Genomic DNA, 26,529 nt, shown 5'->3' on the forward strand with positions numbered 1-26,529 from the left:
TTGACATAGGCTCAAGCAATTCTCCTGCCTCAGCCTCCCGAGTAGCTGGGACCTCAGGGCCATGCTACAATTCCTGGCTAACTTTTTTTTTTTTTTGGGTACAAACTGGGTTTCACTATTTTACCCAGGCTGGTCTCAAACTCCTAGGCTCAAGCGATACTCCTGCCTATGCCTACCAAAGTGCTGAAATTATAGGTGTGAGCCACTGTATCCAGTCAACGGTTTCTTGTTGAGGTGATTATTCTAAAAATTGACTTTGATGGTTATTAAACATATCTGTGTATCTATTTTAAAAAGCTACTTTGGGAGGCCAAGGTGGGCAGATCATGAGGTCAAGAGATCGAGACCATCCTGGCCAACATGGTGAAACCCCGTCTCTACTAAAAATACAAAAATCAGCCGGGTGTGGTGGTGCACACCTGTAATCTCAGCTACTCGGGAGGCCGAGGTGGGAGAATCGCTTGAACCCAGGAGGCTGAGGTTGCAGTGAGCCGAGATTACACCACTGCACTCCAGCCTGGCGACACAGACTCCATATCAAGAAAAAAACAAAACAAAACAAACAAAAAACAACATGCTGAATTGTACACTTTAAATGGGTGAAATGTTAGCAAAATATATCTCAATAAAGCCTTGGTTCTTTTGAAGTTAAGTCCCTGGGGCAAGAAATATACTAGATGAACTTGGAACATATTGTAGTGCCAGGAAGGTGCCAAAAAATTTTTTTACATGTAAATAATTAAGGTATGTCAAAGAGACACAGAAGCCAACCGAAAGAGCTCCCAATGCCCAAAGCTGGAAAAATATAAGCACCAAAATTGAAGTGCCACTGGGATTGTAATCCAAAATATAAAATTAATATTCACAAGTCCATAGTGATACACACAAATGGGGAGAAGAGACAATCTCCCAAATAGAAGAATATCAAATAATTTATGTTGCTACTCCACCATCAAGGAGGTGGGAGGTAACTCCCTACTCCTTCAGTGTGGGGTACACTTAATGACTTGCTTCCAGTGAGTACATTATGCAAAGAGGAGAAAACAGTGAGACGCCTGGCAAACACCACTTTAGCCAGGTGATCAAGGTCAACAACAAGAGTGTTCTGTTGACAGTATATGCCCTTGGTGTGACATGATGAGAATGGCACTATCTTTGTGGTCTTCCTGCCCCCTAAACCCATAACCCCACTTTAATCATGAGAAGAACATTAAACAAAGCCGGGCATGGTGGATTGTGCCTGTAATCCCTGCTACTTGGGAGACTGAGGCAAGAGATCACTTGAGCATAGGAGCTTGAGGCTGCAGTGAGCTAAGATTATGCCACTATGCTCCAGCCTGGGTGATAGAGTAAGACCCTGTCTCTAAGATAAAATTTTTAAATAAAATAAAAAATTTATTTAAAAAAAGTTAAGCCCTTTTAGTTTTAGTATTTGAAAATACTGCTAACAAGTAAAAGAATGTATGAATAATGATACGGTTTTAAGTTTTTTTTTTTTTTTGAGACGGAGTCTCTGTCACCAGGCTGGAGTGCAGTGGTGCAATCTTGGTTCACTGCAACCTCCGCCTTCCGGGTTCAAGCAATTCTCCTCCCACAACCTCCCAAGTAGCTGGGACTACAGGCATGCGCCACCATGCCCAACTAATTTTTGTATTTTTAGTAGAGATGGGGTTTCACCATGTTGGCCAGGATGGTCTCAATCTCTTGACCTCGTGATCCACCCGCCTCAGCCTCCCAAAGTGCTGGGATTACAGGCGTGAGCCCACCATGCCCAGACAGTTTTAAAATTTTGACTGTTGGCCAGTTGTGGCGGCTCAAGCCTATAACCCCAGCACTTTGGGAAACTGACGTGGGTGGATCGCTTGAGTCCAGGAGTATGAGAGCAGCCTGGGCAACATGGTGAAACCTCGTCTACAAAAATTACAAAAATTAGCGGGCTGTGGGGTGCGCCTGTAGTCCCAGCTACTAAGGGAAGCTGAGGTGGGAGAATCGCTTGAACCTGTGAGGCAGAGGTTGCAGTGAGCCAAGATCACGCCACTATACTCCAGCCTGGGTGACAGAGTAAGACCTTGTCTAAAAAAAAAATAAAATAAAATCTTGACTGTTTTCAAAGACTGTTTAGTGGTCTGGAAGATGCTTATACTACCGTGTTGGGTCAAAGATTCAGAATACCAAACGATGTGAGGTATATAAAATGTAATCCAAATTTTAATAGGAAAAAATGTGCCAGGATGTTGACAGCAGATACCCCTGGGTAGCAGCATTATAGGTGAATGCTTTTTGTATATAGGTGCCTTCCTGTATTTTCCAAATTTTCTCTAATTAAAGAAAAAAAACTGAGATGATCATCAAACTATATTATTTAGGCATTACAAATTGTAGCAAGTTCAGGAGAAGCACAGATTCATTAGCCCTTAGAACAAAGCTGTTTAAGAATTCAGTATTTTTCAGATTTTAGAAAGGTAATACAGTGCATACATATGTGCATACATCCCTGGTGAGGTCTGGTGTGTATCCAGCAATCCAGCACTGATATTTCTGCAGCCAACACACAAATAATCACACTAGATGGGAAAAATAAAGACTATGAGCAGCCTCACGGCAGTCTAGGTCAGGTTTTGCCCCAAATGAGCTTACAAAAGATACCCAGAAAGGTCTGAAACTCTGAGCTGCAAATAAAGCACTGTGGATCTGTGGACGGATCCTGAATGAGGAATGAGTTTCAACCATCAGAACCAATTCCAGTGGTGACGGGCCCCTCCCTACGGTTTTGCTGAAGTAAGAACACTTTATTTGTGGTGTGAGGGGTACAGACCATATTTGGAGATGAGAAGACATCAGAGGCAGAAAAGAGGCAAAGAGAACTCACTTCTTCAGCGAAGGGTAAGGCTGAGCTCTCCTGTCAGAGGGGAGAGTGCAGGGGTCACCAGGCAGCACTCTGAGGATTACTATATCTCAACCAAGCCCATCAAGTTTGTACTTTTGATATGCCTGATAATTTACTCGAGTTATGTCATTTAACAGGTCAGCCAAAACCTGGAGATCTAGTCAGAATGCCCGCATGCATATTTTCAAAATTTAGATGTATACATACTTATATTGGAGAGTAAAGATTCAAAACCCAAAGAATTACTAGGATATTTTTAAAGAACACGTGAGATTCATTAGGAGTAGATATAGTGATCAAATGGTTATAAAAGACAGGAACACTTAACATTAAGCTCCAGTGTACTTATCCCCTTTATAATGTTGATACTTACGATACAGTATGTAAATAAAATATTACCTACCTTTACATTGTAGCAATAGGCTTACCTTTTAACATGGCTTTGCTACAACCAACAAGGTGGCATCCACTCTAGGTAGTCCACATTCAGCTTCCAACCATCCCATTAAAATCCCTTCTGTCTTAGTCTGTTTTGTGCTGCTATAACAGAATACCACAGACTGGGTAATTTATAAGAAAAGAAAAGTATTTCTTATAGTTCCAGAGGCTGGGAGGTCCAAGGTCAAGGGGGCCTGCATCTGGCAGAGGCCTTCTTGCCGCATCATCCCATGGCAGAAGGACAAGCAAAGGCAGGAGCATAAGAGACAGAGAGGGCCCAACTCGCTTTTAGAACGACCCACTCTGTGATAATAAGCTAAGTACATTCATGAGGGCAGAACTCCCATGGCCAAATCAGGTCTTTTTTTTCTGAGATGGAGTCTCACTCTGTCACCCAGGCTGGAGTGCAGTGGCGTGGTCTTGGCTCACTGCAACCTCTGCCTCCTGGGCACTGTGTTGCCAAGGTTGTGGAGAAACTGGAACCCTTTTGCCCTGTTGGTGGGAATGTGAAAAGGTGCAGCCGCTTTGGAAACAGTATGGGAGGCTGAGGTGTGAGGATCACTTGAGCTCAGGAGTTTGTGATTCCTCAAAATTAAACACAGAATTACTATATGATCCAGTAGAGCCCTTCTGGGTTCCTACCCAAAATAATCGAAAGCAGGGTCCCAAAGAGATAGTTGTACACTTATATTCATAGCAGCCTTATTCACAAGAGGCAAAAGCAACCCAAGTGTTCACCAACAGATGAGTGGTGTGTATATTTACAATGGAGTATTGTTCCACCTTAAAAAGGAAATTGTGACACATGCTACAACATGGATGAGCCTTAAGGCCATTACAGTAAGTGAAACAAGCCAATCATAAAATCGACAAATATTGTATGATTTCACTTATATGAGATAACGAGAGTAGTCAGATTTCAGAGACAGAAAGTAGAATGGTGGCTGCCAGGGGCTTGGAAGAAGGGAAAATGGAGAGTTGTTATTTAATGGGTATAGAGTTTCAGCTTTGCATGATGTAAAGAGCTCTGGAAATTGGTTGCACAATGTGAATCTACTTAACGCTACTGAACAGTACACCTAAAAATAGTTAAGATGGCAAATTTTTTTTTTCTTTTGAGACGAAGTTTCGCTCCTGCTGCCCAGTCTGGAGTGCAATGATGCAATCTCAGCTCACCGCAACCTCTGCCCCCCAGGTTCAAGCGATTCTCCTGGCTCAGCCTCCTGAGTAACTGGGATTAGGCATGCACCACCATGCCCGGTTAATTTTTTATTTTCAGTAGAGACGGGGTTTCTCCATGTTGTCAGGCTGGTCTCAAATTGCCGACCTCAGGTGACCCGCCTGCCTCGGCCTCCCAAAGTGCTGGGATCACTGGTGTGAGCACCCGGCCAAGATGGTAAATTTTGTTATGTGTATCTTACCATAACTTTTAAAAAAGCTCCATGAAATTATCTATGTACATAGGTGTCTAGCCTATATCCCACAGTCATTCACTCCAATACTTTATTCTCTACCCCATCCTGGGATGCATAAAGATTGCTCTTAGGATTACATAGTGATTTAGTTAATATAGTCATTTCAACACTCAAAAGACATGATCATGATCCTTGTTTCACCAGAGTAAAATGAGACTCTGAGAAGTTACAGGACATGCTCTAAGTCACCCAGGCATTAGTGCCAGAACTTAATTTTCAAATGCAGTTACTAATTTGATAAATGAGATATGTTACCTGCTGTTCTTAAAAAGGCTTATAACTTCAGTGAGGCTATTCCTTTCTTCATTCATGTATTCAACTAATGCAGAGAAATGAATGGAAAAGTGAAGAGAAGAGAAGATGAAGACTATTACGGGGATGGCACAGGGTTAGCCAGCCTTATTTCTCTGTTATGCAGATGGGGAAACAGACCTAGGCATGAATCTGCCTGATTCAACAAATATTTCCTGAGTACCTACTATGTGCGATGTGTGTACTAGGTGCTGGGGATACAGCAGAGAACAAAGTCCCTACTCTCAATGAAAGGGGCCAATCTTTATTCATCTTTAGTTAATTTTAAGCACACAACAGCTGTCTCAAACTTTCTTCACACTTTCCAAGCCCCTGATCCCTCATGCACTCTTCGCAGATGCCCCACCTTACCTCTTACCAGAACCTAAAGCCACCTGGCATAAAATCCCTTGACTACACTCAGATTGGCATGCTTTTGCTGTGACATCTGTTTCTACAGCATCCTTACCTTCTTCTCTTGAGCTGAGGGTAAAGATCTCTTTCTTTCCCATCTGTAATCTCACAATATCTACAACTACACTAGAGACAATGGAGGTACAATACAGGCAGGAGATCTGTTCCTCACTCCTTCGAGGCCTTCCTCCAGTGAATCTCTCTTCTAACATTGTCAATCATATCCAACAGAAAAAGAGATCTCTCCATTGGTACAAAAACCTACAGCTCCTAAGATGATTTTGACTCTCACTGCTAAACTTCTCAAATAAAAATTCTTCCATTTTAGGTCTAATTATCACTCAAATGCTGTTAGACGGGTGGGCAGGTCACTACCCCTGCCTAGGTCTGTTTCCCCATCTGCATAAGAGAAATAATTATGCTTTATCTATCCTACAGAAGTGTGAAGAGGTTTGATGTGACAGCAGAGAAAGCAATTTAAAAAGTACAAAGTGCTGTATAAAAGACATTTTTATAATTATTCTGTTTTCACATGCTATCTTTATTCCATTGATCTGCAAGTACTTCCCCACAGTTCTAACTCTTGTATATGTAAGCAATGCAAGTCTGTCACCTTCCACACAAATAGAGTGCCCCCACCTCCACCAAACACACCTCCATTTTCTTTTTCCTTATTTCATGTTCATCTGGAACTGGTAGACTTTAGGGCTATTGTGGCATCTGGGGCCCTTCTGAAACTAATCAAAGAAGCCACAGCAATGACGGGGGGCCTGAAAGAGAAACCCAGGCTTTCAAGAAGCCTACCAGAGAAGAAGAGCGTCCAACTAGAGCTCCAAATATACGACGAACACAGAATTTATCTGCAGAGATCACTGCTGATCAGATGCAGGGCAGCTGATGTAAGAACTCTACAGACCAGGACCACATCTTACTAATCTTGTATTCCCCCACCCCATTAATATAGTATCTGTTCTTCATGTTGTGATGGCCATTAAGCATTCAGTGAATTAATCCCCATAAACGATTTTCTAGGCATCTACTCATGCCTGGAAATCTGATTTTCTCTCACCTTTGGAAATTCCAAATCTAAAAGGAATAATAGCACTAGAGAAAATTCACAATCACCTGAAATGGGCAATTTGTGGACACAAATGACTCTGAGGGCATACAGGAAAAACAGAAGTTATCTGTCCAACTTCCCTTCCTATGTTCTAGTTTCTATAGTATCTCCATGTTTGAGAACCACTGGACTACATGAAGAAAGTTTGTTAAGTCAGTTGCCAAACTCTAGGTTCCAGAGAATACAATCACTAAAAGAATGTAAGTCTGGCCAGGAAGATAAGTGTAAGAAGAATATAAAGAAAATGCTCTTGACTTGTTTCCAGTAATTTAGAAACCTAGAAGTTCAGACAGACCCTGCCAGATTCAGCACACCTGAAAACCATAGGCAAGGCTTTAAGCAAAAAGCTACTAATTTCTTGCAGTCTCACGGTGCTAAGGAGACAAAAATAGTAACTTAAGATCAATCAGGAGTTTAAGAACCTTAGTAAACATAAACACCTCAGGTTCTCAGAATCCATGGACAGCTACACTTCTAGGAGTAAAGGGGAGCAAAAATCAGAGGTAGACAAAGCCACATAAAAACTGCAACCAATACTCAAATCAGCTCATTCTCTGACTAAATTATGGTTATCTGTCACCACTGTATCTGTCTATCAGTGAGTAGGGCGAGCTCTCTCTGGAGAAAAATGTCACCTACAGCATCTACGATTTTCATACACAGTATCCAGGATTCGCTTGAACATTACCAAGCATACAAGGAAACAGAAACGAGAAAAAAGGGACAACAAAAACATATCCACAGTGACCCAGTTACTACTTACTGAAGATGGTCTTTAAAATAGCTGTAATTCAGCCGGGCGCAGTGGCTTACATCTGTAATCCCAGCACTTTGGGAGGCCAAGGCGGGTGGATCACCTGAGGTAAGGAGTTCCAGACCAGCCTGGCCAACATGGTGAAACCTCATCTCTATTAAAAATACAAAAATTAGCTGGGCATAGTGGCACTTGCCTGTAATCCCAGCTACTCAGGTGGCTGAGGCATGACAATCGCTTGAACCTGCGAGGCAGAGGCTGCAGAGAGCGAGACTGTCAAAAATAAAAAATAAAATAACAGCTGTAATTAATACGCTCAAGAAATCAGATGACAAAATGATGAATTCTACCAAAGAACTGACATTTATAAAACAGAATCAAAGATTCCATTAAGATTATGAAAAGGTGCCAGGCACAGTGGTTCATGCCTATAATCCCACCACTTTGGGAGGCCGGGTGGGGGGTGGATCGCCTGAGGTCAGGAGTTTGAGACCAGCCTAGCCAACATGGTGAAATCCCATCTCTAAAAATACAAAAATTAGCTGGGCATGGTGGCGCGTGCCTGTAATCCCAGCTACTTGGGAGGCTGAGGTAGGAGAATCGCTTGAACCCAGGAAGCAGAGGTTACAGTGAGCCAAGATCCTGCCACTGCACTCCAGCCTGGGCGACAAATTGAGATTGTCTCCAAAAAAAAAAAAAAAAAAAGAAAAGGTAACACTCGAATGGAGAGAAAATACTTGCAGCACATGAATCTTAAAAAAGACTCGTCAGAATCTACAAAGAACTCCTATAATTTAATGAAACAAAAAATCTCCACAGAAAAATTTGCAAAATAACCCTTAAATACTTCACGAGATAGCCAAATGCCTCATAAACATACAAAAAAGAGTTAAAACACCAAAAAAGAGCTAAAATATCAGAGAAATGCAAACAAAATCCACAATGTATACCACTTCATACCCACTAGAGAGGTTAAAAATGATACCAAGTGTTTTTGAGAATATACACTGGTTTGAACTCTAATACACTGCTAATGGAAATATCTTACCACTTCGGAAAACTGTTTGGCCCATCCACTAAAGTGGAATCTATGCACAGATTGACACAGTCATTCTGCTACTAAGTATATACCTAGCACGTCAAGGTTGCTCACGTCTATAATCAGCCCAGGCTGGTCTTGAACTCCTGGGCTCAAGTGATCCTCTCACCTTGGCCCCCTAAAGTGTTGGAATTACAGGCATGAACCACCACAACTGGCCACTTTTCTTTATGTGTATTATACTTCAATAAAAGTAAAGAATAAAAAGGGAGAAGAGTCTGAAAAGAACAATTATCACAAAACTAAGGAATGTACTCAACTCTTTTTTTTTTTTTTGAGACGGAGTCTCGCTCTGTCGCCCAGGCTGGAGTGCAGTGGTGCGATCTCCGCTCACTGCAAGCTCCACTGCCAGTTCACGCCATTCTCCTGCCTCAGCCTCCTGAGAAGCTGGGACTACAGGTGCCCGCCACCACGCCCGGCTAATTTTTTTGTATTTTTAGTAGAGACGGGGTTTCACCGTGTTCACCAGGATGGTCTCAATCTCCTGACCTCATGATCCGCCTGCCTCGGCATCCCAAACTGCTGGGATTGCGGGCGTGAGCCACTGTGCCCGGCCGGAATGTACTCAACTCTTGAGGAGATATGAGAAGGCGTTTCTAAGGTACTAGCAACATTCCCTTTTGCAATTCGAACAGTGATTACACATATTTAACTTATTCTGTAAACAGTACTTTTTTCTTTTTTTTTTCTGAGACAGAGTCTTGCTCTGTTGCCCAGGCTGGAGCGCAGTGGCGCGATCTCAGCTCACTGCAGCCTCTGCCTCCTGGGTTGACGTGATTCTCATGCCCCAGCCTCTGGAGTAGCTAGGATTACAGGCAGGCGCCACCATGCCCAGCTAATTTCTGTATTTTTAGTAGAGACAGGATTTTGCCATGTTGGCCAGGCTGGTCTTGAACTCCTTACCTCAAGTGATCTGTCCGCCTTGGCCTTCCAAAGTGCTGGGATTACAGGCATGAGCCACCATGCCCAGTCACAAACAGTACTTATATCTTACATATGTTTAAATGGATATTTCAAAATAAGATTGAAAGAGGTAAGAAAATACAATAGTAAATGTAGAAATAAGTGAGATAAGGCCGGGCGCGGTGGCTCAAGCCTGTAATCCCAGCACTTTGGGAGGCCGAGACGGGCGGATCACGAGGTCAGGAGATCGAGACCATCCTGGCTAACACGGTGAAACTCTGTCTCTACTAAAAAATACAAAAAACTAGCCGGGCGCCTGTAGTCCCAGCTACTCGGGAGGCTGAGGCAGGAGAATGGCGTGAACCCGAGAGGAGGAGCTTGCAGTGAGCTGTGATCCGGCCACTGCACTCCAGCCTGGGTGACAGAGCAAGACTCCGTCTCAAAAAAAAAAAAAAAAGAATTGGCCAGGCGCGGTGGCGGGCGGATCACCTGAGGTCAGGAGCTCGAGACCAGCCTAGTAGAGACGGGGTTTCTCCATGTTGGTCAGGCTGGTCTCAAACTCCTGACCTCAGGTGATCCGCCTGCCTCAGCCTCCCAAAGTGCTGGGATTACAGGCGTGAGCCACCGCGTGTGGCCAAAATTTACCAGTTCTTGAATGCGGAATCTTGCCCCGCTTGGGTAACGGAAACACTCTTAATGTTACTATAAACTCTTACACTGCCTTGGTGGCATTAATTAAATAGCTCTTTCTAGCAGTTGTGTTCAAGTGCACAGAGAATCACAAATGTCTTTCCTTTCTAGCTCCCTTTGGACAAAAGAGAGAAAGAATTTACAACACGTCTAAAGATTGTCACTTTTATCATCCCTTTGAATGATAAGTGATCAGGGCTGTCCCAAAAGAATGCCTGAAAACATTACAAAATGTTATCATAGGTAGAATGGCTCACTAAGGGGATGAACATTCTGGCAAGTCTTTTTTTTTTTTTTTTTTTTTTTTTTTGAGACGGAGTTTTGCTCTGTAGCCCGGGCTGGAGTGCAGTGGCCGGATCTCAGCTCACTGCAAGCTCCGCCTCCCGGGTTCCCGCCATTCTCCTGCCTCAGCCTCCCGAGTAGCTGGGACTACAGGCGCCCGCCACCTCGCCCGGCTAGTTTTTTGTATTTTTAGTAGAGACGGGGTTTCACCGTGTTAGCCAGGATGGTCTCGATCTCCTGACCTCGTGATCCACCCGTCTCGGCCTCCCAAAGTGCTGGGATTACAGGCTTGAGCCACCGCGCCCGGCCCGGCAAGTCTTAATCTAGCATTACTACCAACTGTTTTTTCACTGGTCCAAAACATAACATCTAATATTTTTATATGCCTATATAGCCCTGCAGTAATAATTAACGTGTGAAAGGTCTACACTGATTTTTTTTCTTTATAAAGTATTCGCCTCAACCATGGAACAGAAACAAAGTTGATTTAACGGGAAAAATGTAAATTTATTTGAGGATACATTCAGCATGGCTAAATTGAAAAGGGAAAAAAAAATTTCAAACAAACCCCAAAAAGAAACATTTTAACATCTGTAGTGAAAAAGCTAAATAGCAGTACACTGAACTTGGTTACTAACAAAACAAATTCTTGTGGCCAAGGTGAGGCAAAGATACTACTCTACTTTGCTAGCTTGCCTTGTGTTCAGAGAATTCAAATATTAATGGGGCAACGTATTGTTTTTGCTTTTTTTTTTTTTTTTTTTGAGACGGAGTCTCGCTCTGTCGCCCAGGCTGGAGTGCAGTGGCGCAATCTCGGCTCACTGCAAGCTCCGCCTCCTGGGTTCACGCCATTCTCCTGCCTCAGCCTCCCGAGTAGCTGGGACTACAGGCGCCTGCCACTGCGCCCGGCTAATTTTTTCTATTTTTAGTAGAGACGGGGTTTCACCATGGTCTCGATCTCCTGACCTTGTGATCCGCCCGCCTCGGCCTTCCAAAGTGCTGGGATTACAGGCGTGAGCCACCGCGCCCGGCCTGCTTTATTTTCTTTAGCTGTGCAGTAAAGTCTTTTCTTTCATAGAAAGACTGTACCAAGTTCTTTCTTTTTCAGAACTGCTTTTATTTATTTATTTATTTTTTTTTTGAGACAGAGTCTCGCTCTGTCGCCCAGGCTGGAGTGCAGTGGCCGGATCTCAGCTCACTGCAAGCTCCGCCTCCCGGGTTTACGCCATTCTCCTGCCTCAGCCTCCCGAGTAGCTGGGACTACAGGCGCCCGCCACCTCGCCCGGCTAGTTTTCTGTATTTTTTTTAGTAGAGACGGGGTTTCACCATGTTAGCCAGGATGGTCTCGATCTCCTGACCTTGTGATCCGCCCGTCTCGGCCTCCCAAAGTGCTGGGATTACAGGCTTGAGCCACCGCGCCCGGCCCCAGAACTGCTTTTAAATCAGTTCCATTTAAGTATTTCTCCATCTCTCAAATTTGACATTTTTCATTACACCTTTTTTTTCCCAATGCCAAAATACCAGCATTAACCTTCATTCCAGCCACTAGGTAAAAACTCTCTTCAGTCAAATACACATGAATAATCTAATTTGTGAGGTAAACGACTACTGTCATACAGTATTACAAAGTTCCAACCTTACTTGCAGACCAAAAAAAAAAAAAAAAAAAAAAGTCATTTTCCTCAAGGGTTTAATTGTGGGCTTTTAATGTTGAAGTAAATCAATTTACTAGTTTTTAACCTATTTTAGGTTTTTTCCTATTTCATTATATCTCAATAATGATTATCCAGAGATTTCTGAGGTAAATTACACTAAAGACAGCTCAGCAACTGGGAAACAATCTACACACGAATCTTCTTAACATACAGCATACACACTAATTTCATGTAATGTTCCTGAGGGCGGCGACAATATTAGAGCTGTAAGAGACCCTAGAAACCATCCCAATCCCTTAACTCCACAGATGAGAAAAACAAAAATCTGCAGAAGCAGAGTGACCAGCACATGCCCATGTGACATGCCATTGGAAGCAGGGACTAAGACTCAGGTCTCTGCCTTCCAGGCCAGTCCTCTTTCGGTAGGCTAAAAGCTGCCTTTCACAGCTTCCCACAAATTTCAACACATCCTCACTCAAGTACCTTTTTGAAAGAGACTCACCAACAACTCTTTAGAGAAAAGGAACTATATCTCAAACCATAGAAAAGTTCTACATCTAGCTTATCAAACTTTTAGTCTCCGAAGCATGTGAGAGTAAGTTTGTCAATAATTCTTTCTCATTATCCCCCAATACTTTAGTGACTATTTCCTACAAACAAAACAAGACTATTCTCCCACAAAATCAAAATGCAACCGTCGAAATCATCAACACTTATCTGTAAGATTATGACCAAAGGCCTCTAAGTCAGAATCCTGCCCCGGCGAAATGATAGGGCAGCCACATGTGGAGCCTCGGTTAGCCTCAGATAGCTGGTCCCCCACCATATCATAGCTGAGGACCAGATATGGAAAGTCCCTCATGCTGGAAAACTTGGCGCAGTAGAAAGGCGACCACCCTTTCGCCCGTAATACAATGCACATTCACAGGGGACCCAGTGCTAAACCATTCATAGACAACCTGTTCCTGGGTTGGGGTTTTGTACACAGCAGAGCAGTCAGCCATTGACACAAGGGTTTGTAACAAAAAACAAACAAAAAAACAAACAAAAATGAAGGAAAAAAATAAAAAAGAAAATACAAAAAAAAAAGTTAAAAAAAAGAAGATAAAAATAAAATCATTAACACAGATATACGACTACAATCTAATCTTCATACCTCATTCTAGTTTTGCCAATCATGCCGACTCAGAATTATGAACCACATGGAGTTGCCATGTTTTTATACACTACTTTAATGTGGAACAATTCCTCAGTGTTTTCTTGGTTCCATGATCTTGACTTAATTTTGAGGTTTACAGGCTAGTTATTTTGTAGAATATCCCTAAACTCAGGTTTCCCTGATGTTGCCTCCTGAAGATCTGGATTATGCATGAAACACTTGACAGTCCCTATTCTAACTATATAAAGATGTTCCTTGACTTACTACGGGCTTACATCCCAATAAACCCATCATAAATGGAAAACCTCGTAAGGTGAAATGCTTCTTTTTTGGAAAACTTCTTGCTGTGGCCAGGCGGGAATGTGGTGGCACAAGGACGGCTCACTGTAGCTTTGACCACCCAGGTTCAAGTGATCCTCAGCCTCAGGCTCCCAAGTAGCTGGGACTATAGGCATGTACCACCACACCTGGCTTTTTTTTTTTTTTTTTAAGTAACTTTAGTACAGACGAGGCCTCACTGGGTTGCCTGGATTGGTCTCAAACTCCTAAGCTCAAGGAATCCTCACGCCTCGGCCTCCCAAAGTCCTGGGCATGAGTCCTGCGCCCAGCTTAGCTGAAAATGCATTTAATACACCTAACCTACCAAATATCACAGATTAGCTTAGCCTACCTTAAACATGTTCAGAACACTTACACTAGCCTACAGGTGGGCAAAATCATCTAACACAAAGTCCATTTTATAATAAAAGGGTAGAATAACTCATATGATGTATAAACTACTACACTGAAAATGAAAAACAGAACAGTTGCATGGGTACTCGGAAGTAAGGTGTCTACTGAATGTGTATCAATTCCATACCATTGTAAAGTCATCTGACCACCAAGCCAAATATTTGTACTTCTGCACATTCTGCTTTACATAGAGACTGAGGCAAAAGGGGATTCACATCTTGCCAACCCTGTTTACTTCAAAGGAGTAACAGAGAATTAACTAGGTACCAAGTGCTCAGCACTTCAACTATACTGTTTTATTTAATCCTCGTGACAATCCTTTGACCCCTTACTTGTGACTGGCAAGTTACCCAACTTTTGTTTCATTTTCCTCATCTGTAAAAACTGGAGAGTGATACACACTCCCTGGAGAATGGCAGGGAAAAGAGCACCAAGAACTTTAACCTAACAAGTCAGAAATCAATGAGAGACCCCTTTTGACAACTCCCACCTTGCCCTTCAGACGTTCCGAGATATGCAGCTTTATTTAATAAATGACCGCACCTTGGGCCTCAGCTGACTAGACCAGAGGCAGACACTCTCCCAGGCTGGAAAGGCCAGGTGGAGTTAACTCTTCTGTGCAGAATGATCTCCCTAACAGTGTTTTTACAGATTTTGTTCCACTTGGAATTGGATTCAGAGTGTTCTCAGCCTCTGGTCATTAAAAAACCTGAAGACACACACCTTCAGGGAGCTAGGGTCAGCTCTCCCCTGCTTAGTGCATGGGGAAGTGACAAAAGAGAAAAGAGGGGGAAAAAACCCAGCTGTTCAGAGACGTAGGGTGCAAGAAGATTTTGTAACAGTAAAGAGGGAGGGAGGTAGCTCCGTTGGTCTATTTTCCAGTTCCTCGTTCCAACTATACCTGAAGCTTTAACTGCACTTTCTATCCTTGCAGTAACATGACAAAGGCCCCCAGATCTTAATCATAAACTTTTCATTTTTTATAATGCAGTCCCTACAAGGTAGTGTCTAAAACACTCCAGCACTCTACCCTACCTTTTACCTAGCTAGCTCTAAGTCTTCCTTCAGGTCCCAGCTTAAACACCACTTCCTCCAGGAAACCCTTCCTGACTACTCACCATATCGTAGCTTCACCTTTTATATTATCCAGTGGCACTCCACACCTCATCACACTCAGTAAATGTTATTACTGCCCTGGTGGACTGTAAACACCAAAGTGTAAGAACAACTTTTGTTCACTACTTTGTTTCTACTGCCTAGCACATAATCAGGTACATGTTTAATAATATTAAATGAATGAAAATCAAGAAACTGGTAGAGGTAACTAGAAGGAATGGGAAGAAATCAACACTACTTCCTGATAAAAACTAAGTTGCTAGATGACAGAGCCTTTGGAGATAAAGAAAAAACAAAAACAAAAAACAAAGTTACTTTAACTCTAATCCTTTCTAGCCTCTTCTTCAGGTCTGTCTGCAATGACATAATCATTTTATACTTTAGGGCTAATCCATTCAGAAACCCAGGCTGTAGGAAGTACGTTTCTAGGTAACTCGGTATAACAGAGAAAACCTATAGTAGTTAAAAGAAAAAAAGGTCACAGGATTTGGGGTCTACATAAATCTCAATTTAGATCTCAGTTCTGCAATATACTTACTGGCTGTGAACCCGGAACGAGTTACCTGAGACCTAGTTTCCTTATGTGTAAAGTGAAAAATATAATACCTCAAAGACAAGGATGATGGTCAGGTGCCCTTTGGGAGGCCGAGGCGAGTGGATCACGAGGTCAGAAGTTCAAGACCAGCCTGGGCAACATGGTGAAAGCCCATCTCTACTAAAAACTACAAAAAAAAAAAAAAAAAATTAGCTGGGCACAGTGGCAGGTGCCTGTAATCCCAGCTACTCAAGAGGCTGAGGCAGCAGAACTGCTTCAACCTGGGGGCAGAGGTTGCAGTGAGCCAAGATTGTACCACTGCACTCCAGCCTGGGCAACAGAGTGAGACGGTCTCAAAAAAACAAGAAAAGAAGAAAGACAAGAATGAGAATGAAGCTGAAACCAGCAAGGCAGGCTTGCAACTAACATTAGTCAGTTGGTCATGGCATATACCATGCAGACACCTGCTATCCAGCTCCTACTGGCCATAGGTTCAAACCCCAGGGCCTGCCTTGAGTCTGAGAATCTGGGAGGGACCTTGGAGAGCATCTATCCTGTGGGTTGCCCAACATCATTTTTAAAGCAATCAAATCCTTTTTCCAAATGGAATCTTACCCTGCTAACCCTAATAGTTACTACCTATGTGAATTGAAAATGATAATGACTGCCAGGCACAGTGGCTCATGCCTGTAATCCCAGCACTCTGGGAGGCCGAGACGGGCAGATCACGAGGTCAAGAGATTGAGACCATCCTGGCTAACACTGTGAAACCCCTTCTCGGCCGGGCGCGGTGGCTCAAGCCTGTAATCCCAGCACTTTGGGAGGCCGAGACGGGTGGATCACGAGGTCAGGAGATCGAGACCATCCTGGCTAACACGGTGAAACCCCGTCTCTACTAAAAAAAAAATACAAAAAACTAGCCGGGCGAAGTGGCGGGCGCCTGTGGTCCCAGCTACTCGGGAGGCTGAGGCAGGAGAATGGCGTGAACCCGGGAGGCGGAGCTTGCAGTGAGCTGAGATCCGGCCACTGCACTCCAGCCTGGGCGACAGAGCCAGACTCAGTCTCAAAAAAAAAAAAAAAAAAAGAAACCCCTTCTCTACTAAAAATACAAAAATTAGCCCAACGTGGTGGCACGCGCCTGTTGTCTCAGCTACTCAGGAGGCTAAGGCAGGAGAAATCACTTGAACCCGGGAGGCAGAGGTTGCAGTGAGCTGAGATCGTGCCATTGCACCCCAGCCTGGGTGACAGAGCGAGTCTATGTCTCAAAAAAAAAAAAAAAGGAAAATGATAATGACTAAAAGGAAATTAAGAAAAAGAAAAAAGACTAAGGACAGAGGAAGAAAGAAGGGAAAGGGGAGGGGAAGGAGGTAGATAAAAGAAGAGCAAAGAATGGAAAAAACAGGGATTAGGGGAGAGGATGCTGTATGTGAAGTTTCCCTACTTGGGGTGAGGCCTGAAGCCCCTAAAAGAGGAGAATGTTTGAAAACCACAGCCAGAGCCCAATCCTTTCATTTTATAGCTGGGGAAATAGAAACACGTAAATTTTGTTCAGCTGCCTATAGCTTTCTCCGCCTGTGGTTCTGCTCAGTTTCCAGAAAGCCTGGGTAGGGTCTGAATCCTCCTGCAATCTCCCTTCCTCCTTCTGGTATGGTGTGGGCCATTTCAAAGCTCAGGTGGGTGGCCTTTCCTAGAGGGAGCAGAGGCAGTGCAGCTACTGGATGAGCTGCTAAGCACCTCTCGGTGTGGGAGCCTCAAGAAGTGAAAGAAAAAAAGCAAAGTTAAAGGGGAGCAAAAAGCATCTCAGGATTGGGCAAGAGGGTGGGTGGAGTAGGCTGGAGGCAAGGAGCTCTGGATGTTTGTTGGGGAATCAGGTGTTTTTCAATCAATAGGTATTTAAATTGTGAGCAAGGTGAGGAATAAATTACATATAGCTTTTGGGAAAAGTCAACTTGAATTTATACAAATCAGATTATGGGAATGGTGTAATGGTTATAGCTAACTACCAGGAATACATCATTAAGGATACTATTAATATAAAAATCAATTTTGTTTTGAGTTATCCTTTTACTCTAAACTCTGCTCAGAAACACTAGATTCTTCTGTTACTTACGTAAGCCGCTCTCTTTGCATCTTTGAGCTCCAAAAGTGTACAAGAGACTTCTTGATTAAATGGCAAGTAAACAATGAGCAAGCAAAACTAAGAATCTCAATCAAGATCTCTGTTTCCAGGTCTAGAGCTTTTATAGGTATGTTATTGCTGTTCCTGCCTTTCAAACAGCTGGTACAAACACCCAGCAGAGATCCATGAAGAGAGTGCATTAACAAGAAGCAACAAGGCAAAGTTCACAGAGACGAGCTTTAGAGAAAAGCAGGACTTAAATAGGGCCTGATGTTTCTTGGGGCGGGCTGGGGTGATGTAGTATGGGCATCTTGGCAGGATGATTCTCCAGTGGAGGGAGTGTACCATGCAATCCAGATCATTTAGCATGTCTGCCCCTGACATGCCTACTGAAGGCCAATAACACCCCCTAATCAACGTGACAACACAACAAAAAGCCCCCCCACCAATACATTTCCAAATGCCTCTGTAGCAGGGAGGTAAAATCACCCCCACTGAATACCACAAGATAAAGTAGGCACAATGCAGCCAGGTGCGATGGCTCACGCCTGTAATCCCAGTACTTTGGGAGGCTGAGGCGGGTGGATCACCTGAGGTCAGAAGTTTGAGACCAGCCCAGCTGACATGGGGAAATCCTCTCTCTACTAAAAATACAAAAATTAGCCAGGCGTGGTAGCACATGCCTGTAATCCCAGCTACTCAGGAGGCTGAGGCTGAATTGCTTGAACCCAGGAGGCGAGGATGCAGTAAGCCTCCAAGCAAAACTCCATCTCAAAAAAAAAAAAAAAAAAAAGTAGGAACAATGGGCAGAAAGCATAAGAGACAAAGTGGGGGTGGAACTGGCAGAAAGAGGGACATCCTTTAATGACTCTGTCACCTACAAGATCAAGTCCAAAGTCCTTAGCAAATAATGCCCTTCAGGATTTGGCCTTGCCTACCCTCAGCTGTGTTAACTCCCACCTTCTTACTAAGGCACCCTAGACTCCAGCCATCCCAAGAAATTTGTGGCTTTCCTGACCTGATGCACTGTATTCATGCTCTTTACATGCACACTTCGCTTTGCCTAGAATGCACTTCTCAAGGCAAACTCCTACTCACACATCAACACTTAGGTCAGAAGTTTGGGAAGCCATAGAAAGACAGCCCCAAGTCACTCTGCTCTTCTTTTTCTCTCAGCACTTCACAAACTCCTGGACAGCACTGGTATCTTTTCTGTATTATTCCCTAATTCCATCCCATTATTTGGATGAAGAGTTCAATAAACATTTTCTGAGTAAATAACTCTGCATGAAAAGTTTTATTTATTTTTTATTTATTTATTTTTTTTTTTGAGACGGAGTCTCGCTCTGTGGCCCAGGCTGGAGTGCAGTGGCCAGATCTCAGCTCACTGCAAGCTCCGCCTCCCGGGTTTACGCCATTCTCCTGCCTCAGCCTCCCGAGTAGCTGGGACTACAGGCGCCCGCCACCTCGCCCGGCTAGTTTTTTGTACTTTTTAGTAGAGACGGGGTTTCACCATGTTAGCCAGGATGGTCTCGATCTCCTGACCTCGTGATCCGCCCATCTCGGCCTCCCAAAGTGCTGGGATTACAGGCTTGAGCCACCGCGCCCGGCCTGAAAGGTTTTAAACGCTAAAAAGTGATACAAGCAAAAGCAGACAACAGATACTTCTTGTTACTGAAATAATCTATTTTCTCAACTCTCATCTTTGGTGGAGCATTACTTAGGAACCAGACAAACTGGGGTTGCTCCATCACTTCCTAGCTGTGTGTCACTGGGCAAGTTAACTAACCTCTGTGTGCCTCAAGTTTCTTCACTTGCGGGGTAAAAAACAAACATAAGTTACCACTTTTGCTGCATGGTTATATGGCTTAGCATTAACGTATGTAAAATACAAAACAGAGTGCTGAATACGTGGTAGTTCTACTAGTCTGCTATAATCACAATAACCTTAACAAGACAAGAAATTCTGCCATCAGGAATGTGATCACAGTGAAATTTTAGTTGAAACCATCCCCTCTTTTTTTCTTTTATTCATTCAGCTTTCCCAAGTTGAACATCATCGCTTTAAAAAAAGAAAAAGAGGCCAGGCACAGTGGTTCACACTGTAATCCCAGCACTTTGGGAGGCTGAGGCAGGGTGATCACCTGAGGTCAGGAGTTTGAGACCAGCCTGGCCAACATGGCGACACCCCGTCTCTACTAAAAATACAAAAATTAGCCGGGTGTGGTGGCACACAACTGTAATCCCAGCTACTTGGGAGGCTGAGGCAAGAGAATCACTTGAATCCAGGACGCAGAGATTGCAGTGAGCCAAGATTATGCCACTGCATTCCAGTCTGGGAGACTCTGAACAAGAACAAGACTCAGAACAAGACTCTGTCTCAAAAAAAAAAAAAAAAAAAAAAAGGGCTGAAAGTCAACAAATATGACTTGTCAGCTGCATTGTTTCCCTTCTATAGTATTCAATACCAATCCCTTAATGAGTACCATCTCCCTTGGCTACTTTCATAATGTGCACTCCCAGTTCTTTGGTCTCTCTGGCCACATTTCCTCTGTCCTCTTCCATAACTTGCCCTTTATTGACATAGTAAAGGCAGGCACTCCTTTGGCTTAGTTCTCAGATGTTTTATCTACTCTCAAGGCTTCAATTAACATCTCTATGGAGATGACCCCATGAGCTCTCTTGTCGCATTCAGAAACAGTATTTCAAACTCAATTTATCCAAAATAGACACTTGCTATATTAGTCTTAAGATGATCAAGCATACTAAGAGTGTTTCAATCTCTCCTCTCCTTCCTCCCTGTCTACACTGTTCTCTTATACATCTGACCAGTCATCGGCTTCCTCTTCCTTTGCCAGAGTTACCTGGTTGGTCCTTCTGTTCTACTTCAGTGGTTCGTAATGTTTCTGGGATAATGGACTCTTTTGAAAAAATCTATCAAATGCTATGTATTTTTTACCAAAAAGATAAATATAGAAAACATGATTGCAATCTCACCTAACCAATGACCCAAATAAGAATCTGTGCTTGCCGGGCACGGTGGCTCATGCTTGTAATCCCAGCACTTTGGGAGGCCGAGACAGGCGGATCAGGAGGTCAGGAGATCGAGACCATCCTGGCTAACACGGTGAAACCCCGTCTCTACTAAAAATGCAAAAAATTAGCTGGGCGTGGTGGCAGGCACCTGTAGTCCCAGCTACTTGGGAGGCTGAGGCAGGAGAATGGCGTGAACCCGGGAGGCGGAGCCTGCAGTGAGTGAGATCACGCCACTGCACTCCAGCCTGGGAGACAGAGCGAGACTCCGTCTCAACAACAACAACAACAAAAATCTGTGCTCATCCACTTAAGATTTTAACTACTATTTACACTAATTTTCATCTTCAGTTCCTGCTCCCCTCTTACAAATTTTAAGATGGCTTCTGGATATAGCCTGAACGGCCTACAGGCATTACAAACTTAACACGTTCAAACCAGAACTATTTCTCCCTGACAAATCTGCTCTGCCTAACAGTATTCCTTTACTTGGATAATGGCACCACCATCTCCCAGGCTCCCAACCCAGAAGCCTCAGAATGAACAACCGCCCAGAGCCACTCAACCCGCAAGCCTTGCTCTATCTCAGAAATTCCTCCAATCCAAATCCCACCTCTCTTGGTCTCTTACCCTTTAAGGTCTCATCATCGTTTGATTCCACCCATACTTGCCATGATTAAAAACTCTTTCTACCACTCTTCCCACAAGGGTCCCTGTTACTATTTCTGTCAATACAAAGCTCTTCACCTCCACCTGCCACCTTTCGCTGCCACTTTATTACTGCACCTCTAGGTGGTTACACTTTCCTAATTTATTTCCCCACTCCAGTTCTTCTTCCTTCATTCCCACTAGTGTTGATTCGTCTTCCCAAAAAATTTCAAAATTGACCATGTATGACTGCCTCTTTCAAAACAAGGCCAGGCGCGGTGGCTCACGCCTATAATCACAGCACTCTGGGAGGCTGAGGTCAGGGGGAATCACTTGAGGTCAGGAGTTCGAGACCATCTTGGCCAACATGGCAAAACCCCGTCTCTACAAAAATACAAAAAAATTAGCTGAGCGTGGTGGCACGCGCCTGTAGTTCCAGCTACTCAGGAGGCTGAAGCAGGAGAATCGCTTGAACGTAGGAGGCAGACGTTGCAGAGAGCCGAGATCATGCCACTGCACCCCAGCCTGGGCGACAGGGCAAGGCTCCATCTCAAAAAAAAAAAAAAATTAAATAAACAAATAAAAAGATGCTTCCTCCACTGAACAAATATACAGTAAAACTTACTTTTGCCTTTGGAGTCCTCTACAGTTTGCCACCTAAGTACATTTCCAGGATTAGATTCCACAGCTCAAGCTGTCACTTGCTCCTATTATCTGCACATCAAAATCACACCCACTCTTAAAGGCCCAACTCAAACCCCACTCTTCATCTTTACATCCTCTACATAATGATTAGGAAAGGGCTCTAAACAAAATAGTCACGATTCCTAATGAATTGATAAGGAAATGGAGGGGGATAAATCTAAAAAATGGCTAAAAATCCATAAATCCTTCTGGAAACATTTTTTAAAAGATCACTATTCAAATATTAGTGAATATTTCAACAAGCCCTCCATAAACCCAGCACTGTTAGCCAACATTTATTAAATGCTAATAACGCGCAATGGAGAAGGTTAACAGCAGGGTATGTCATCAACCTGATAAAAGGCTATAATCTGGATCTAGGATTCAAATTCCAATTATATTTGTATTTCACTTAGGAAAGGAAAATCACAAAAAGAGGACTTAGCATTTCAAATGGAGAGTCAGATGGTCAAATAAGCCTACAGCAGTGACAGAAGTGGTTCCCACATCTAAACAACTTCAGACTAGTAAAAACCTTATCAGACAGGAGAAATCTTATCAGATGGGGGTATCTTTTCAATTGACATGTCCTAAACGTAAAAGACTTTTTTCAGTCCACATTTTAGATAAGCTAATCTTGTTAAAAGGTCCAAAGGATGTGATGGGAAATTCTGAGCCTCTCATAATGAGACATGTTCACTGGCACGCTTCCCAGTGAGTGCAACAGCAATGAGATGTATGGTGGAGAAATAATGCTACTGGCAATACTTTCTCTTCATTACTTTTCAGGGCCTTATTTCTTTTAGGCTCGACCTAATTTAAATTCTCTCTTGGCTCCTAAGCCTGTGAGTTCATATTAATTTTCACAGTTGTATTCAGCATTTTGCTCCTAAAGAAAGTGAAAACATTAAAGATTCAATTAAAGTCTATTTTAAAAGAATTTTAACTAATCTTTCTATCTAGCTACCTTACTTGGTAAAACATGCCTTCTATGGCATTTCTAAAATTATGATGATTGAAATTTGAATACATTTCTGAAACAGACTTGTATTTACTTTGTAACAGTAAGATACAGAAAATTCTGCAAGTATTAATTACACTAAGGAACGCAGAGTGTTTTCCTAAAGACAGCTGAAAAGAGCTGCAGTGTGTCTAGTAGAATCTCAGTCTACAATCTTAATAACTCCAGTTCTATGACCTCAGGAATTGGCTTCACCTCGAAACACTTTCTCACCTGAAAAAAGGAATAACACCATCTTCCTCCCTCAATGTGGCTGTTCAAATAAAATGAAATAATATATGTAGCACAGTACCCGCCACGAAGTGCTCAATAAATTATTAGTTTACTTCCTTCAGTCAACACAAAAGACACATTCACAAGATTCAGATTTAAGGAAATCTATTTCCACAAGTCCTCACCAGCACAAAATGCTACCGCTAGTTTGCTTTAAAAAAAACAATACGGTCAGCGGGGCGTGGTGGCTCACGCCTGTAATCCCAGCACTTTGGGAGGCCGAGGCGGGCGGATCACTAGATCAATAGATTGAGACCATCCGGGTCAACATGGTGACACCCTGTCTCTACTAAAAAATACAAAAATTAGCCGGGCGTGGTGGTGCGCGCCTGTAGTCTCAGCTACTAGGGAGGCTGAGGCAAGAGAATCGCTTGAACCTAGGAGGCGGAGGTTGAAGTGAACAGAGATCGTGCCACTGCACTTCAGCCTGGGCAACAGAGCGAGACCCCGTCTCAAAAAAAAGAGAAAAAGAAAAACCGTCACTATCATTTCACTTTTCTAAGGGACCTGAATCAAGATGAGGGAGTCTACACGTGATTCTGCAATAACTCCATTAAGGCTGCATACATAATGACCACTAAATCATTAACAGGAGTCCATAGCAATTGGGCTAAAACATCTGGGAGCATTTATGCTGGTAAAAGAGCTCACTTGGGGGCTAAAAAAAAAGTCAAATTAGGCCCAACTCTAAATGGATCTTTAATAAATGAAGAGAGTAATGTTGGTTTATCCTTCCTGAAACGCTAGCAGTACGATATTAAAGTCCACTTGAAAGTACAAACTTCAAGACGGAAATACTCCGCCAACACTGGTGTCAGTAATCCATTTTAGAAAGCCTGCGCGGAGACCACCATTAGCACCGCTGAGGACAGTTAATGAAAGCCGTTGGCTGCAAACAGAGGCGAGGAGAGAAAAATTATTTCGGTGTTCTGCACACACACGGAGGCGAACCGCTTTCAGGACCTCAGCAGCCACCGCCGCCAACACCGACAAGCATCTGATGGAATTCCCGGTTTTACAATAGAAAGTCCAAAAGAAGGCCATGATACTAGCAAATTGGGGGGTGGAGGCGCTTCCGTTGCCTTCCCGAGGGTCCAGACTTTAAAGGCGGCGCTGCGCCCGGGGCCGAGGGTCCACTAGTCCCGGCCTCCGCCCCCCGCCCCCCACGCTGCGCCCCTTCCCGAGCGACCGCCGGCCCGGGAAGCGCGAGAGCAACAACACCTAAACCTCAACCGGCCCAGGGCCCCGCCCGAGCCCTGGCGCGCGGACCGCAGTGAAGTCCGGGTTCGAGGTCGCCGCGGCGCCTGAGGCCGAGGCGCCGGCGAGGCCGAGGCTGCGTCCGCTGCGGCCCCGGGCGGCGGGGGGCCGGGCGTGGCCGGGCGCGGACACTCACCACACCATGCCGTAGGCACCCTCGCCGATGTACGAGAGGTTGGTGTAGCGCGGTCCCACGTCGAACACCTGCCCGCGGACCATCTCCGGGCCCGCGCCCGCCGCCGCCGCCGCCGCCATGTTGGCTGCCGGGCCGCCGCCGCCTCCGCCGCGCTGAGCTCGACGCTCGGCGGCCGCCGCTCAGCTTCTATCGCCCCTCCTGAAGGGACTGCGCCGCCGCCGGTGCAGCCGCCGCCGCTGACTGGGGGGAGGAAAGAAGACGCCGTGTGGCAGACCTGAAGAGCCCACAACCACTCGGACCGACTGCCTGCCTGCCTGCCTGCCAGACTGACGGGCGGGCCGGCGGGCGGGCGGAGGGAGGGGCGCGCGCCGAGAAGGGTGCCCGGGCGGGGCCAAGCAGCGTGCATGCGGATTGGTTCCTAGCGGCTGGGGGCGGGGCCGCGCGGCCCGGCGGAAGCGGCGGGCTCCGGGAGGGGCACTGCGCGGCGTTGACTCAGGGGGCACCACCGGGCGCGGTCACGTGCGTTCGCGGGGGCGTCGGCGCGGGACTTGTCTCTTCAGACACCCAAGGAGACAGACGTGGGGCAGAACCCACGGGGCTGAAGTGAGAGATGGCAGGGGCCCGGGCGAGCACCCGAGGAAGTACCGAACAGAGCCAGCGAGGGACAAGGGGCTGTGCTTGAGGCCCGACGACGCGCCATAGCCCGGCCGCGCCACAGCTCAGGCCTCTGCGAATCCGTGGTCCACACGCTGATAAACTTAAGAGGCCTTGGCACTAGGGCAGAAACCGAAAGGTATGACCCCAGACCGAGAAAGATATTTGCATACTGAGAAAGTGTGAAACACAATTGTTGAGATTAAAAGGAGACACTGAGAGGATACGCGAATCAGGTTGGTTCAGATGTTTGTTGAGCACACTCCATGTTCCTGGGAGTTACTTTTTAGAGAGAGGAGACAGACAAATACGTGTAATACTCAAGTTGTGATAAGTACGATGAAGAAGTACAGAGCAGAAGGGAGGGTGCGGTGTCTCACGCCTGTCACTTTGGGGGGCCAAGGCGGGCGGATCACTTGAGATCAGGAGTTTGAGACCAGGTCCCTACTGAAAATACAAAAATTAAGTCCGGGCGAGGTGGCTCATGCCTGTAATCCCAGCACTTTGGGAAACTGAGGCGGGCGGATCACGAGATCAGGAGTTCAAAACCAGCCTGGCCAACATGGTAAAACCCCGTCTCTACTAAAAATATAAAATTTAACCGGGCGCGGTGGCGGGCGCCTGTTATCCCAGTTACTTGGGAGGCTGAGACAGGAGGATGGCTTGAACACGGGAGGCGGAGGTTGCAGTGAGCCGAGATCGCCTCACTGCACTTCAGCTTGGGCGACAGAGCAAGACTCCGTCTCGAAAACAAAATAATAATAATACAAAAATTAGCTTGGCGTGGTGGTGGGTGCCTGTAATCCCAGCTACACGGGAGGCTGAGGCAGGAGAATCGCTTGAACCCGGGAGGAGGAGGTTGCGGTGAGCCGCGCCACTGCACTCCAGGCTGGGCAACAGAGCAAGACTCCGTCTCCAAAAAAAAAAAAAAAAAAAAAGGAAAGAAAAGAAGAAATACAAAGCAGAGAGTAAGGGATTAGGTGTCAGTGGGTCGAAACACATGAGAGATACATTTGCATTTGGAAACAGACCCAGATTGATACAGATGGACAGAGCAGGTACTGAAATAGAAATGCAAAGATGAAGTCACTAAAACCAAAACATCGAGATTTAGAGATAAAGAGACAGACACACCAGACCCAGAAACAGTCACA

At 44.7% G+C, this 26,529-nt stretch overlaps 1 protein-coding gene across 3 annotated transcripts in view; it reads right to left on the reverse strand.

Annotated features, from left to right (window-relative positions):
- The window catches only part of MAPK1 (mitogen-activated protein kinase 1), a 108,119-nt gene extending 83,017 nt beyond the window's left edge, over positions 1-25,102 (reverse strand). The window contains exons 1-2 of one of the 3 annotated variants that reach the window (XM_025398817.1): positions 24,855-25,052; positions 24,722-24,804 (exon numbers count right to left, since the gene is read on the reverse strand). In XM_025398817.1, coding sequence (XP_025254602.1) covers positions 24,722-24,804 — 83 coding nt within the window. In that variant the 5' untranslated portion in view covers positions 24,855-25,052. Of the gene's footprint in view, positions 1-24,721 lie in introns of all 3 variants that reach the window. The other 2 variants (XM_025398815.1, XM_025398814.1) reach the window with 2 other exon arrangements.
- Positions 25,103-26,529: the final 1,427 nt, after the last annotated feature.

The sequence above is a fragment of the Theropithecus gelada genome, chromosome 10 (assembly GCF_003255815.1).
Source record: "Theropithecus gelada isolate Dixy chromosome 10, Tgel_1.0, whole genome shotgun sequence".
NCBI classification, from domain to species: domain Eukaryota; kingdom Metazoa; phylum Chordata; class Mammalia; order Primates; family Cercopithecidae; genus Theropithecus; species Theropithecus gelada.